Source organism: Bubalus kerabau, chromosome 11, assembly GCF_029407905.1.
Source record: "Bubalus kerabau isolate K-KA32 ecotype Philippines breed swamp buffalo chromosome 11, PCC_UOA_SB_1v2, whole genome shotgun sequence".
Taxonomy (NCBI): Eukaryota; Metazoa; Chordata; class Mammalia; order Artiodactyla; family Bovidae; genus Bubalus; species Bubalus kerabau.
The window spans coordinates 58308619-58322742 of record NC_073634.1 but is presented as its reverse complement, the minus strand read 5'-3'; the positions used below and the strand labels follow the sequence as shown (position 1 = coordinate 58322742).

Here is a 14124-nt window from a genome sequence, read left to right as displayed (position 1 = left end):
ATCTTTGTGATATATACATATATCTCAAAGATATGTATATAAACTTTGCTTCTTCACATTTTATGGAAGAAATAGGAGTTGTCATTTAGGTGATTGTTTCTCCTGGAAATCAGGCTAGTCATCGGCAGAGACAAAAATGAAAGCCCAGGGCTGTAGTGGCTTCAACTTCCCCAGGGTACTTTCTAGGTTATGGTAAAGGGAGAGAGGTGAACGAGATCAACAGTTCATCGACTGAGTTGTGTGGGTCACTGATGTTAAGGGAAAATACCTTGCAGATGAAGGATGGGGAAAAAACCTAGAAGATGCAGTCTGAGCATCCTCTTCCCCTGTAATACCAGGGCAAGCTCTGAGGTTGTCTCTCTTATATATTGTGATTCCATGTACAGTTCAACCCTGAATATTCATTGGAAGGACTGATGATGAAGCTGAAGGGCTAATAATTTGGTCACCTGATGCGAAGAACCAACTCATTGAAAAAGACCCCGAGGCTGAGAAAAGATTGAGAGCAGGAGGAGAAGGAAGTGACAGAGGATCAGATGGTTGGGTGGCATCACTGACTCAGTGCACATGAGTTTGAGCAAACATTGGGAGATAGTGAAGGACAGGGAAGCCTCGTGCACTGCTGTCCATGGGGTCGCAAAGAGTCAGGTGTGACTTAGTGACTGAACGACAACAGCAATTAATATACAATTTCATTTGAAAAAAATCTGAAATGTACTATTATATCCTCTCAGTTTAAAAAGCACTGCACCGTGTTTTGGGATACTGTTCACTTGTGACCTTCTAAAGCTTTGGCATCAGATTCTTCTTCATTAAATAAATCAGTATTTATTCATTTAGGAAAGCATCTCTCTTTACTTCTAAGCTGTTGACCCTGCATGGTAATGTTAAGGCTTAAATGACATTGATTTTGATTTTAAATGTGCTTGGTGTCCATCCTAAACCATTTCAAGAGGCCTCACAGTTCAGACAGACTTTGTAATGCTGTTTTGGGTAAGTTCATGGGTTGAGCCTTGATATTGGATATAGTCCCACATAGGTTCATTTCTTTAGCCCTTCAGAGCCACCTTTTAATCTCTAAGCACTGGTTTAAGGTTTAAGTGCCACAGGGAACACTTCTACATGAGGAGGAAAGTGGAGACAGCCCCAGCAGTAGTTTTGATTTCACTAAAGCCCATGGCCCGAGTTAAGGGAGACTTTGGCTCAGTCAGATCCCAGGGAAATTCCATCAAAATGAATTTGGCCAAGTGAAAAATGGATGCTCTGAATCACTGTCTACAGCATTTCCCTGACCGCTAGATCAAACATGTACATTATTACTCTTTGTGAAATCCTGGGAGGTAATTTAACAGAAGCACTTAATTCTGACCTCAGACTGTGCACTAAAAAGGGAGTGGCAGGGGGAGAACAAGGAAAAGGGGGATGAAAGGGAAGTCTACTGTGGACTTAGTAGATTTAGTAGAGAGAGTTCTACACTGAGAACAGGGAAATCTGGGTTCTTGCCCAGATGCTGAGACCAGCGACCTGTGTAGTAGTGTTAGTCACTCAGTCATGACCAACTCTTTGTGAGCCCATGAACTGTAGCCTGCCAGGCTCCTCTGTTCATGGAATTCTCCAGGCAAGAACACTGGAGTGGGTGGCCATTCCCTTCTCCAGGTGATCTTCCCAACCCAAGGATCAAACCAGGGTCTCCTGCATTGCAAGCAACTCCTTTACTGTCTGAGCCACCAGGGATGCCCCTGTGCCATATCCATTTAATCATAGCTTTGCTTCTTGACGCCCTGATCTGCCAATGTATACTGCTGGCCTCACTCTCTGAGGAGCTGAGCCTCCCCACTTGTCATGATGCAGCTCTACCTATAGGACGAGTTCCGGCCTCATAAGACCAGGGCACACCCACTCTTTGGCTTCCTCTCCCTTCTCTGCTATATCTAACTGCTCAGGAAGAAGTGCCCCTCCTGCCTAGATTGAATCTTTTTATATACACTGGGATGCTAGTCCCCACGTGGCAAAGTTTCTCTCATCCACAGTATTTGCACATTTGCTGAACAGTTTTTACTTAAGCTAAGTGGTGAAACATTGTATAAGCTTCTCTTGGTGATTAGAGTGTCAGTGCTGCTAGAGGCGGTGGTGTCTGGGACCAGAGAGCTGTTGTTGTCTTTGCTGTCTTGCCCCTGATGCTACCAGGTCAGATTCATCTTGAAGGAGTCATATTGGGGTTAACTCTAAGTAGAGAGCTGTGCTGGGCTTTAAGGGAGCCTCATCTTTGTCCTGTCTGTTTCGCTTTATCCTGTCCTCTCATCATTGCATCATCACTTCTGCCTTTCCTCTGTTCTCTTCCTGATCTTAAAGCTGAGACTGAAGTGTGAAATGTCAAGGGCAAATAAAAACACCTGCTAAGCCACTGGATCTTGTAATCTATGTCACTCATGCAGACTCCAATTCAAAGCCATCTAAAGAATGCAGTTTGGCCCAGCACAAACTCTAAGGAGTGGACCCTGTGCCTTGAAAATATACGGCCATAATCAAGACACTATTTTTATTAGCAAAGAGAAAAATCAAAGCTGTGATTTCTTTTTGCATCTTTGCCGTGTATTTGTCACTCAGTAGGGTAGGTAGAATTCTGTATGTTTATTGCATATTCAAAGAATTCTGCTAGGCCCAGTGAAAGAAGGATTGCATTTGCAAGTGGTTCTGCCCATACTGCTTGGTTGACAATGTGGTCATTCAACCATGACCACTATACACCGCCGTTTTTTTATCTGTACAATAAAGCTGATACTATTACTGCTGCCTTCTGGGGACCAGATGAGGGAATATGTGTTGGTGGGCTCTTAACTGTGATCAGAAGTCCCTGGAGTGCCATGGAAGTCCTTGGAAGGCAGCTTTGGGGAAACCAGGGAAGGAGGTGGGTGTGAGACTTGAGCATCAAACCTCCCTCCACCTCCAAGACCCCAGCAGCTCCACTGGATTCAGCAATAGGGCAGAACTTTCCAGAGTATGACATGAGGCACATTACTTTTATGTTGGGCTTCCCTCATTGCTCAGATGGTAAAGAATCCACATGCAATGCAGGAAAACCAGGTTTGATCCCTGGGTGGGAATATTCCCTGGAGAAGGGCATGATAACTACTCCGGTATTCTTGCCTAAAAAATTGCATGGACAGAGGAGCCTGGCAGGCTACACATGACTCTTTGGACTCTTAATATACTTTACATCAAACCAAGTTTCTTAAAGTGATGAGAAAATAGAGATTAAAAATATTAGAAGGATTTTGTTTTTAAACTCAGGGCCTTTCAGTGCCTTTACTATGCTTGAGTGTTTTGTGATTTCCAAGTTGAGAGAGACAATGTATAGTCCTCCCAGACTTAGCTGAATGTAGTAATTTTTTTGAGGAGAATTTCACAGGACTAATATTTCTTACAGACTTTGTCACTAGGAAATAGTAAAACAGGACATAATTCAATGCTAACTGTATGGGGTACATGCTATCAGTAACCAGAAAGTCAAGAGTCTGGCCTAGAGTAGGTTAGTGGAGAAAGGGGCTGGCTCTCAAAGGACCCATGGATTTTGAAAAGATGGATGCATGCATACTCAGTCACTTTAGTTGTGTCCAACTCTTTGCGACTGCCAGGCTCCTCTGTCCATGGGATTTTCCAGGCAAGAATACTGGAGTGGGTGGTCATGCACTCTTCCTTCAGTGGGTCTTCCCAATCCAGGGATTCAACCTGAGTCTCCCACAATGTAGGCAGATTCTTTACCATTTGAGCCACCAGGGAAAGCTAGATGGTCATGAGCAAATCAGAGAGTTGTGACAAAGGAAAAGATAAGATTAGCAGTAGCAATATCTACTGAGCTTTTAAAAAAAAAAAAAAAATGGGCCAAGCAGATGAATCAATATTTACTTGCATTTTCTCACTTTATCTTCCTGATAGGGGCTACCATCCTCACCATTTTGTAGAGAGGAGAAGAGAGGTGGGGCAATCTCTTCAGAATCACACAGTTACTAAGAAGCAGAGCCAGTGTGTGAACTCAGGTCATCCAACCCCAGAATTTCTGCTCTTTATTACAAGGTGCTGCTTAGGAGGGTAGGCTGTGGGTAGGGGTGAGGGACTCACTGGTGAGTGTGAGTGGTGCCAGTTGGAAATAATGCTGGGAAGACTGGACGGTGCTTGATTTCAGATGACCTTGAGACTCAAGCTCATCACGTTTAAGGTCACTGCGTAAAGTTGTGCATACCTATAGCTGTGAGCTATACATTGTGCAAGACACCCTATGGGAGGGGCAGGTAGGGGCTACAGCAATCAAGAATAGGGATCACATTTAAATAATGAGTTAGGTTTAACCCTGTCCACATTGAGTAAGGGAAAGCCTTTTAAACCCCCTAGTCCACCATCTCCTCCAAGTGAGCTTGCCTCATGGAAATCTGTCATAGTGAGCTTGAAAGACATATTTAAGATGAAAACACTTAAGAATACATATTGGAAGCTAACGATGTCCATGCTGCATGTTTTCCACTTACCTACAATGGTAGAAATCATTATGGGTGGGTAAAAGTCACTCAGTCGTGTCCAGCTCTTTGCAGCTCCATTGACTATACAGTCCCTGGAATTCTCCAGGCCAGAATACTGGAGTGGGTAGCCTTTCCCTTCTCCAGGGGATCTTCCCAACCCAGGGTTTGAACCCAGGTCTCCCACATTGCAGGTGGATTCTTTATCAGCTGAGCCACAAGGGAAGCCCAAATGAAAGTGAAAGTTGCTCAGTGCTGTCTGACTCTTAGTGACCCTATGGACTGGTTCTATAGGCCAGAATACTGGAGTGGGTAGATTTTTTTCCCCTTCTCCAGTGGATCTTCCCAACCCAGGAATCAAACCAGGGTCTCTTGCATTGCAGGCGGATTCTTTACCAACTGAGCTATCAGAGAATCCCCAGAAATCTCTATGTTAACATTTAATGGTAGAGACAGCACCAGCATCCAACGAGTGCCATGGGAAAAGAGAATACTTGAAAGCTCTACCTATAAACTAGCTTTGGAGAAAAAAAGAGTTGTTCTAAATATGGATTTAAATATTTTTTTAATTACTAGGCCAACTGAATGCTCAATTCATTTGCTCATATTTTGTTTTTAGAAATAATTCAAACAACTCAAATTTATCATATGTTTCTTTCGTTTTTGCAAGGACAGGTAAAGAATGAGGCAGTATTTAGATCAGTGATTTTCAAACTAGTTCAGGTGATGGAACATCTGGAGGGAAATAAGATTTTGAGATACTTCATTATTTTTTATATTTTACTCTGTTAAACTAGGATTGTGTGTTACAGTGAAAGTCTGGTTACATCATGTGGGACAATAGAAAATTATACCCATGACCATTCATGTCCACTAAAGAACAAGCTTCCATGATCAAATGCAATTCAAATATTTCTCTATTATGCATCTGTTACCACTTTTTAAATAAAGTAGCCTTAATGTAGAAGGTGGTTAACATTTAAAGAAAAAATGAGCTAAAAAAGTGATTCTAATCATATTTAATTGCTATGATTTTGAGGAAGATCAAACATAAAGTTAGCAGTATAGCTTGGGTGTTTCACTTGTACATATTTTGAGAATCAAGGCTCTAGATAAGTTTCTTAGTCTATTCATGCTGCTATAACAAAATGCCATAGACTGGATGAATAACAGAAAAACATAAATGTATTGCTCAGAGTTCTGGAGGCTGGGAAGTAAGGTCAAGGAGCTAGCAAGGTAGTGGCTTTTGGAGGAAGTCTTCTGGGTTCATAGCTGGCATCTTTTCACTGTTCCTCACATGGGGGAAAGAACTAGGGATTTCTTTGGAGCCTCTTCAGTTCAGTTCAGTTCAGTCACTCAGTCATGTCTGACTCTTTGCAACCCCATGAATCACAGCACACCAGGCCTCCCTGTCCATCACCAACTCCCAGAGTTCACTCAAATTCATGTCCATTGAGTCGGTGATGCCATCCAGCCATCTCATCCTCTGTCATCCCCTTCTCCTCCTGCCCCCAATCCCTCCCAGAATCAGGGTCTTTTCCAATGAGTCAACTCTTTGCATGAGGTGCTCAAAGTATTGAAATTTCAGCTTCAACATCAGTCCTTCCAATGAACACCCAGGACTGATCTCCTTTAGGATGGACTGGTTGGATCTCCTTGCAGTTCAAGGGACTCTCAAGAGTTTTCTCCAACACCACAGTTCAAAAGCATCAATTCTTCGGTGCTCAACTTTGTTCACAGTCCAACTCTCACATCCATACATGACCACTGGAAAAACCATAGCCTTGACTAGATGGACCTTTGTTGTAGCCTCTTATAATGACATTAATCCCATTTGTGAGGGTTCTACCCTCATTACTTAAATACCTCCCGAACTCACCTCCTAAAACCATAATTTTTGGAAGTTAGAATTTTAAACATAAAAATTTGGGGGGACACAGCATTTAGACCATAGCAACATTAATATTTGCAAGAAGTGTTTCAAATCCAACTTGTCAATAATAATCCTATTTGTTAAGGGCTTAAGGTGTGCTGACACTCCCTGGTGATCTAGAGGTTAGGATTTGGCCACCTCACCACCACTGGTCAAGGGAAGCCCTTCTTCTTAAGGCTTCTCTAGTGGCTCAGATGGTAAAGAATGTGTCTGCAATGCCAGAGACCTGGGTTTGATCCCTGTGTCAGGAAGATCCCCTGGAGAAGGGAATGGCAACCCACTCTAGTATTCTTGCCTGGAGAATTCCATGGACAGAGGAGCCTGGCAGACTATAGTCCATGGGATCACAAAGAGTCAGACAGGACTATGTGACTAAAACTTTCACTTTAAGGTGTGCTACCTGTTTTTACATACGTCATTTCAGAATCTTCACAACAGAGCAATGAGATAGATATGTATGAAGGAACAGAGGCACAGAGAGGTCAAGTAACATGTGTAGGGCTCCCCACGGCTCCCCAGGTAGCACTAGTGATAAACAGCCTATCTGTCAGTGCAGGAGACTTAAGAGACGTGGGTTCAGCCCCTGGGTTGGGAAGATTCCCTGAAGGAGGGCATGACAACCCACTCCAGTATTCTTGCCTGGAGAATCCTATGGACAGAGGAGCCTAGCAGGCTGTAGTCCATAGCATCAAAAAGAGTCTGACATGACTGAAATGAATTAGAAGGCACAGGGCTGCACAGCTAATTTGTAAGAGTGCTTGAAATGATGACCTCAGAGACCACATTCATCTCAGCCATGATGTCTGGGGTTCAATTGCATTTGCTACAGCCAGTGAACTTTTCTATTTCTTGAAATATCTGATCCCAAGAATGGAATGTCTAATAGCGGGGTTCCTGGGATGTGTATGGGCTCTGTGGCTTGGCAATTGGTCATCTTATATCCTGCATGTTCTCTTTGTGGACACACCTCTGGTTACCAGAATCACCAAAAGTTCAGGGCATCTTGGTAAATTCCTTTGAAATGTCTGTTTCCCCTTCATTGCCCTCTCTCCTTTAGTTATTATTTTGCCCTTCTTATTCTGTCCAACTCTGTTCTTATTGAAATCACCCTTCATCCTTTGGCATGACCCCAAAGTTGAGACCTTCTTACTGTCCCATCCACTAGTCCATAAAATAATACCATTCTGGGACTTAAGTCTTCAACATCACCTTGAATCTTTGCTAATGCTTTTGGGGCTAGTGATGTCTCAGTATTACCATTCATATCTCAGGCACTTAGATTAGAATTCTCAAAGTGGGAATTTTCACATCAATTCCCATTAGAAACAGTAGAGCTAGAGATATATGAATCCTGGATTCATATGTCAGTTCCACATCTCATTCGAGCTTGTCATTTACCTCTCTGAGCCTCACTTTTCTACTCTGTACAATGGGGATGATTACATCTAGCCTAAGGGGTTGTGAAGATGATAAAGGATATGATGAAGATAGAAACTAGTATAATAAATTCTCATATCTGAGAGACTGTACTAATTGTAAATTAATTACAATTCAATTTTCAAGTGTTATCCTTTTCCAGTTCTATCAAGACTTTGTCAACCACTCTAATTGGAGGAGATCATAAATATCCCCATGTTTTACTAATCGGAAGAACCATGATATACGTTTACATGATTTTCTTAAATCTGGTTAGTAGCAAACCAAAAGGAAACCCAAGGTAATCTAATGACTTAGTAGGGGAGATTGACTTTTCTGTATTCTTAAAAATAGGCCATGGAGGTGTGTCTCCACTCTTGCCCACTCTGCCTGTGTGGTTTAGTGGTGATGTGGGAAGAAGACCTCCCTCCCTCTCACAAGCCTTTAAGAAGATGCTTTTGAAAGTTTTTTGAGAGAGAGAAATCTCCTTTTTCTAGTAAATATCCTTTGGTCTATATCAGCTTTCTTTAAGGATTTTTTTTTTTTTTTTTTTTTTTTAGAGATCAGATTGGGGTGGGGAGTCCATATTATTCTCTACCAGGAGTAGGGAGAGCGTTTCACTAACAAGAGTCCTAGGAGGACCAGTGCACCAACCCTCCCCATTAATAATGAAGGAGGTGAAGATGGTGCAAGGATCAGGGCAGAGGTTCAAATCACTTGTAGCTGGGTGACTCTTGAAATGTTTCTCAGTCTCTGTTCCGGTTCTTAGCCTGGAAACTTAAAGCCTCGCAGCCACTTCACTGTCATACAAGGTTCAACAGAGGAACGAGAGCATTCGCTTGAAAAAGGCTTTATGAGCTGTAAAATTCTATGGAACTCTGAGAGACACTTAACAACTGTGGGACTCTGGCACCCAGATCCGCAGCTTTGTGTCACGTTCCTGCTTCCCTTTTACCCCAGGAACAGATGGGAAACTAGCAGCCTTCTGACTTATTTTGACCTTATGGAGTGGAAAGGAGGCTTCTGTGAGCTTATAGACACCTCTCTGGGAGAAGAAGGGTGGTGTGGACCAGACTGTTTAGAAAGCACAGTTGTTATTTATGTTTCCTTATCTCTCCCTCAGTCACCCTGCTGTGCTTTTAAGGAGGGTTGGGGAGGCAGAGCTGAACCCCTGTGGTGAAGAGTAATGAGTTTCCCTAACTCTATCTGTGCACCAGCTCTTTGGAAAGCTAACCTCCTCCCGAGGCACTCATTGCTAATTAAGAGGAGGGTGGCAGTGTTGGTAGATGGCTACTGAAGCAGCTCTTTTTTTTTTTTTTTTTTTTTCATTCCTTGCACATCAGCTTCTCTTTTTCTTCTTAACTCTCCTATGAGTAGTCATGCATGGGAGGAGCTGGGGAGTCTGTGGACCCAGATTTCTGGAAGGGGCACTGGAGCTGATGGACTCAGGTGGCTGCAGTGGCTGCCTGGGTGTGAGTCCCAGCCCTCGCTGCTGTCTGACTGTGCATCTCTGCACATACCACTTACCCTCATTCAGACTCAACTTCACCACCTGTAGAATGAAACAGTGGTATGTCCCTCACTGGGGCTGTTTTGAGACTTTGTAGCTCACATCATGCTGTGCTGTGTTCTGTCTGCTAAGTCCTGTCTGACTCTTTAAGGCCCCGTGGACTGCAGCCCACCAGGCTACTCTGTCCATGAGATTTCCCAGGCAAGAATACTAGAGTGGGTTGCCATTTTCTCCTCCAGAGGATCTCCCTGACCCAGGGATCGAACTCAGTTCCTCTGCATTGTTAGCCAGGTTTGTTACCACTGAGCCACCAGGGAATCCCCAACTCACATCATGCTTGTTGCAGAATTTCCTTTCAGTAACTTGCCCCTGTAGATATTTTAATCAGTCCCACATTTATCAAACAATGACAGACCACCTACTTTGTGCAGGACACGAAGTGTTAGTAGGGAAGATTTGCAGAAAATGCCCCAGACTTTCAAAGACAGGAAAATGCCAGGGGGAACTGATTCAAACTGATTCAAAAACAACACAAAAGCCATGTCTACCAGTTATGACTCAGGAGAAGATATCTTGGGTGGGCTGGAAGACATCTTCTTCCACTTTGCACAGTGCTTGAGCTTAGACAGCTGAAGGAAGAAGGTGGCACGAAAATCATGTGATCATAGTCTTGACCCAGGACATGGTCGAGGCCCTCTGGCAGCTTCATTTCCCCGTAGGATTTGTTGCAAATCTGATGAACAGGAGACCTTGATCTTCTCCTCACACCTCCAACTCTGCACCTGGGCCCTTGAAGTAATGATTCCACTCTGAGAACTGCAGCCTTCTATTTTGCTTCCCCCCCACCCCCCGCAACATCATTTTAAAGCATAGCCTTCCAAATGCCATTCCTCTTCTGAAGCCAATATATTTTTTTACAGTTGGAGTTAACTGCAGTGTCTTTCACAGCTCTCAAGTCATTGAGAAGATTAGATGTTCATTCTGCTAAAATATTGCTGCCTGAAGACTCAACTGTGAAATGCAGTTGTCGTGTGTGTTCGCCCACAGACAGACAGACACACATACGTGCTCACATACACATTATAAATGAAAAAATTAGAAAATAAGTATATGTTTATTATGTGAGGGTAGGCTGCCTGATTACAAGTATCATTAGTCCTAAGTGATTTTGAAGATACCATAGCCAAGGAGGATCTGGGCTCTACACAGCTGGTGTGTGTGTGTGTGTGTGTGTGTGTGTGTGTTTGTTGCACATTCGCTCACATATATGCATGAGGGAGGAGATACATTCTCATCTAAGCAGATTATTTGCATTTTAAATTCTTAAGTCATGATTGCTGCATTGAGTAGTTGGAAGTACTTTATAAAAGAGATATTACAGAAGACAGATTTTTAGAAACAGGCAATCCTTGATTCAGAGGCAGGCTTTCAACTTTACAAGTTGTGTGAACCTAAGTGAATTACTTAGACCCATTAAGGTAGACTACCTCATCTATAAAAAGCTGCCTCCTCCAGGTTCAGTGCACGATGATGGATGCTTGGGGCTGGTGCACTGGGACGACCCGGAGGGATGGTGCGGGGAGGGAGGAGGAAGGAGGGTTCAGGATGGGGAGCACGTGTATACCTGTGGCGGATTCATGTTGATGTATGGCAAAACCAATACAATATTGTAACGTTAAAAAAACAAAAAACAAAAAAAACTGCCTCCTAAGGGGGGAAAAGGAGAAGAGTGAAGGAGAGATAAATTAGAAATTTGAGATTAACAGGTACATACTACAATATATGAAATAAATAACCAATAAGAATCTGCTGTAGTATAGGGATCTAAACTCAATGTTTTATAAGAACCTATAATGGAAAAGAAACTGAGAAGTAAATATATTTGTTGTTGTGTTTATAGTTGTGTTTAATCGTGTCCGACTCGTTGTGACTCCTTGGACTGTAGCCCACCAGGCTCTTCTGTTCATGGAATTTTCCAGGCAAGAATATTGGATTGGGTTGCCATTTCCTTCTCCAGGGGATCTTCCTGACTTAAGGATCAAACTCTCGTCTCCTGCAGCTCCTGTGTTTCAGATTCTTTACCACTGAGGAACCAGGCAACTGCATATATATAATGAATCACTTTGCTATATATCTGAAACATAACACAACATTGTAAGTTAACTACATTTCAATAAAAATTAGAGAACTGCCTCCTGCCTCCAATAACCTTTGTTAGAAGTAAGTGTGATTGTATAAATAATATGTTCTTTGCACAGTGTCTGACAAACCTTAAGAAATAATATTTCCCCACCTCTTCTCTTCTATCTGTGGGGATTTATGTGAGCAGGTAATGAAATTCTTCTCACCCTTCTCACACATGCCCTCAGAAAGCCCTGGGATTTTCTGATTTTCATCTGACTGGCACCTCCCAAGACACCTCTTAGGAGAATGAGACGGAGCTCGAGGTTACTCTGCAGCCACCCTCTTTAACTAACCTGGAGGCAAGACCACATTGGGTGATTTTAAAAATGCAAGAATTCTCAAAAGTTCCAGAATGGTGATTCATGTTTAAGATGGTCTGATAAAGCAATCTTCTAAAGAAAATCCTTCCCACTCTGTTTTGAGCATGCCCTTTTGGTTATAGGAGTAAATTTTGCAACTGTTTCAAGAATCTTTGCTCTTATCCCAAATTCATACAGAAACTGAAGAGCATCCAAATCTCTGTAAAATTGTGGCTCTCCATGTATAGATTGTCAAGTACAGAATCACTGACTTCATCAGGGTAAAGGCTTCAGTGGAATGCTAACACAGTCATTCTTGCTATAAATCAGGATTCTGAATCAAGAGCATAGAATTTTCCTCCTTTCACAAGGGGAATCTCCCCATCCCAAGTAGAAAGACTATACCTCCTACAGAATCATTTCTATACCCCACAAGAGCAAAGGATCTCTGCTCATTAAACATCTAGTTGTTGTTGTCGTCACTCAGTTGTGTCTGACTCTTTGTGCACCCCCCTCCTTGAATCCTTACTAAATTTAATGCATTACAGAAAACTTCATATCATGGCTGTTACTCAGTAAATCAGATATATATTTTCAACCAAAAATAGCATGGTACATTGACATAATTTCAAAACTGTGTGTGTGTATGTGTGTATGTTATCCCTTTACAAACAATATCCTGGGCAGAACTTCAACTCCTTATTGAAGTTGGAGGCTTGGATCCCCACATTCTTAGCTTCTTTCTTGCTGCCTACACAGCCCTCATCATCTCTAAGGCGGTGGCTCCACCACCTGAGTGTGAGGGTCGCACTGAAAGCAGCCGGAACTACTAGAGTGCTGGAAAGAGACCCTACTGTACCGCAAAACACCTGGATCCTAGTCCTAAGTCAGCCAGTGACTAGATAGGTGACATGGGGCCATCACCACACCTTCCCAGGCCTCTTTCCCATATCCAGTGAAGGAGTTAAGCATCTTCACAGTCCTCTTGTTCTGATACTCTGTTGTTTCAACTGGTTGGTTTCCATCAAGTGCTCATCTTCATAATTCCCATGTAAGCAGTGCAGTTCTTCAACATTTTTCATTTTTCCCCATCTGTGTCTTCAACAGATATTGATTTAGCTGTTATGCTTCAGTCTCTGTGTTAGGTGCTAAAAATACTTAGCACCTACATTTATTTTAGGAAACATTCGTTGCTTTCATGTTCATATATTTGAAGATGTGGTTAGCATTATCTTTACCTGCTTTATGCAGACATCCCATGTTTGAATAAGATTGACCATGGTTTTGGCCACAAATCATAGGGTATTTCAGTCCAACTGAAGCAGCCATATTGCTTCCCATAACTCGAGCAAGATCCAAACACTGAGGAAGTGTCTGGAGGAGATGTGTCTTATGCAGGCATCTATGATTGTAAATACTTTACTGTATTCCAACAGTTTATTTCCTGTCCCTTCCTTTTGCGAGATTTTTGAAGGTAATGTCTTATTGATCCCTAGGCTCTCTGCTTAACTTGGTGCCAGGCAGAGAGAAGGTGCTTTGTTCATGTTTGATGAGCAGATGAATGTGCAAATGGTTGTGATGCAAAGAAACTGAGCAATTACAGTTTTCAATTCAAAAGCCCAAATCCCATCCCATTGCCATATGCATTCTTATTTGGAAAGCCTTTTGTCAAGATGGGCTTCCCTAGGGGCTCAGATCGTAAAGAATCTGCCTGCAATGTGGAAACCTGGGTTTGATCCCTGGGTTGGGAAGATCTTCTGGAGAAGGGAATGGCAACCCACTCCAATATTCTTGTCTGGAGTATCCCATTGACAGAGGAGCCTGGTGAGCTACAGTCATGGGGTTGCAAAGATAATGATTCATTTGGAGTAGATGAATAAACACTACGCCAATTCTTGAGGCCAGTATTACTGAGCAGGGTCTTATTGCTTCTTAGTAGAAGGGGGCTCCCTTTCCTGAGACTGACTCAAGCTGTCAAAGGCATTTTCTCACCAAAGTGGCTTCCTGTCCCTGGGGTCCACAACCATTTTTGTAAAGGGCTAGATAGTAAGCATTTAAACACTGTAGACTGTGTGTCCTCTGGCACAACAATCATATTATGACAGCAGCTGTAGATCTGCAAATGAATGAATATACTATGTTCCAATAAAACTTTATTTACAAAATCAGATGACAGGCCAAATTTGGCCCACAGATTGTAGTTTGTTGATTCATGTCCTAGCTTATGATGCAGAAATCTTACAAAGATTTCATAAATTTCAACAGACTACC

At 42.6% G+C, this 14124-nt stretch overlaps 1 protein-coding gene across 5 annotated transcripts in view; it reads left to right on the top strand.

The window, feature by feature from the left end:
* LOC129623203 (catenin alpha-2) overlaps window positions 1–14124 on the top strand; it is a 674017-nt gene that overhangs the window by 618256 nt on the left and 41637 nt on the right. Inside the window, exon 8 of one of the 5 annotated variants that reach the window (XM_055540377.1) lies at window positions 11350–13188. The exons of the other annotated variants lie outside the window; for them this stretch is intronic. Coding sequence (XP_055396352.1) covers window positions 11350–11400 — 51 coding nt within the window. The 3' untranslated portion in view covers window positions 11401–13188. Of the gene's footprint in view, window positions 1–11349; window positions 13189–14124 lie in introns of those variants that run through there. 5 annotated transcript variants of the gene reach the window in all.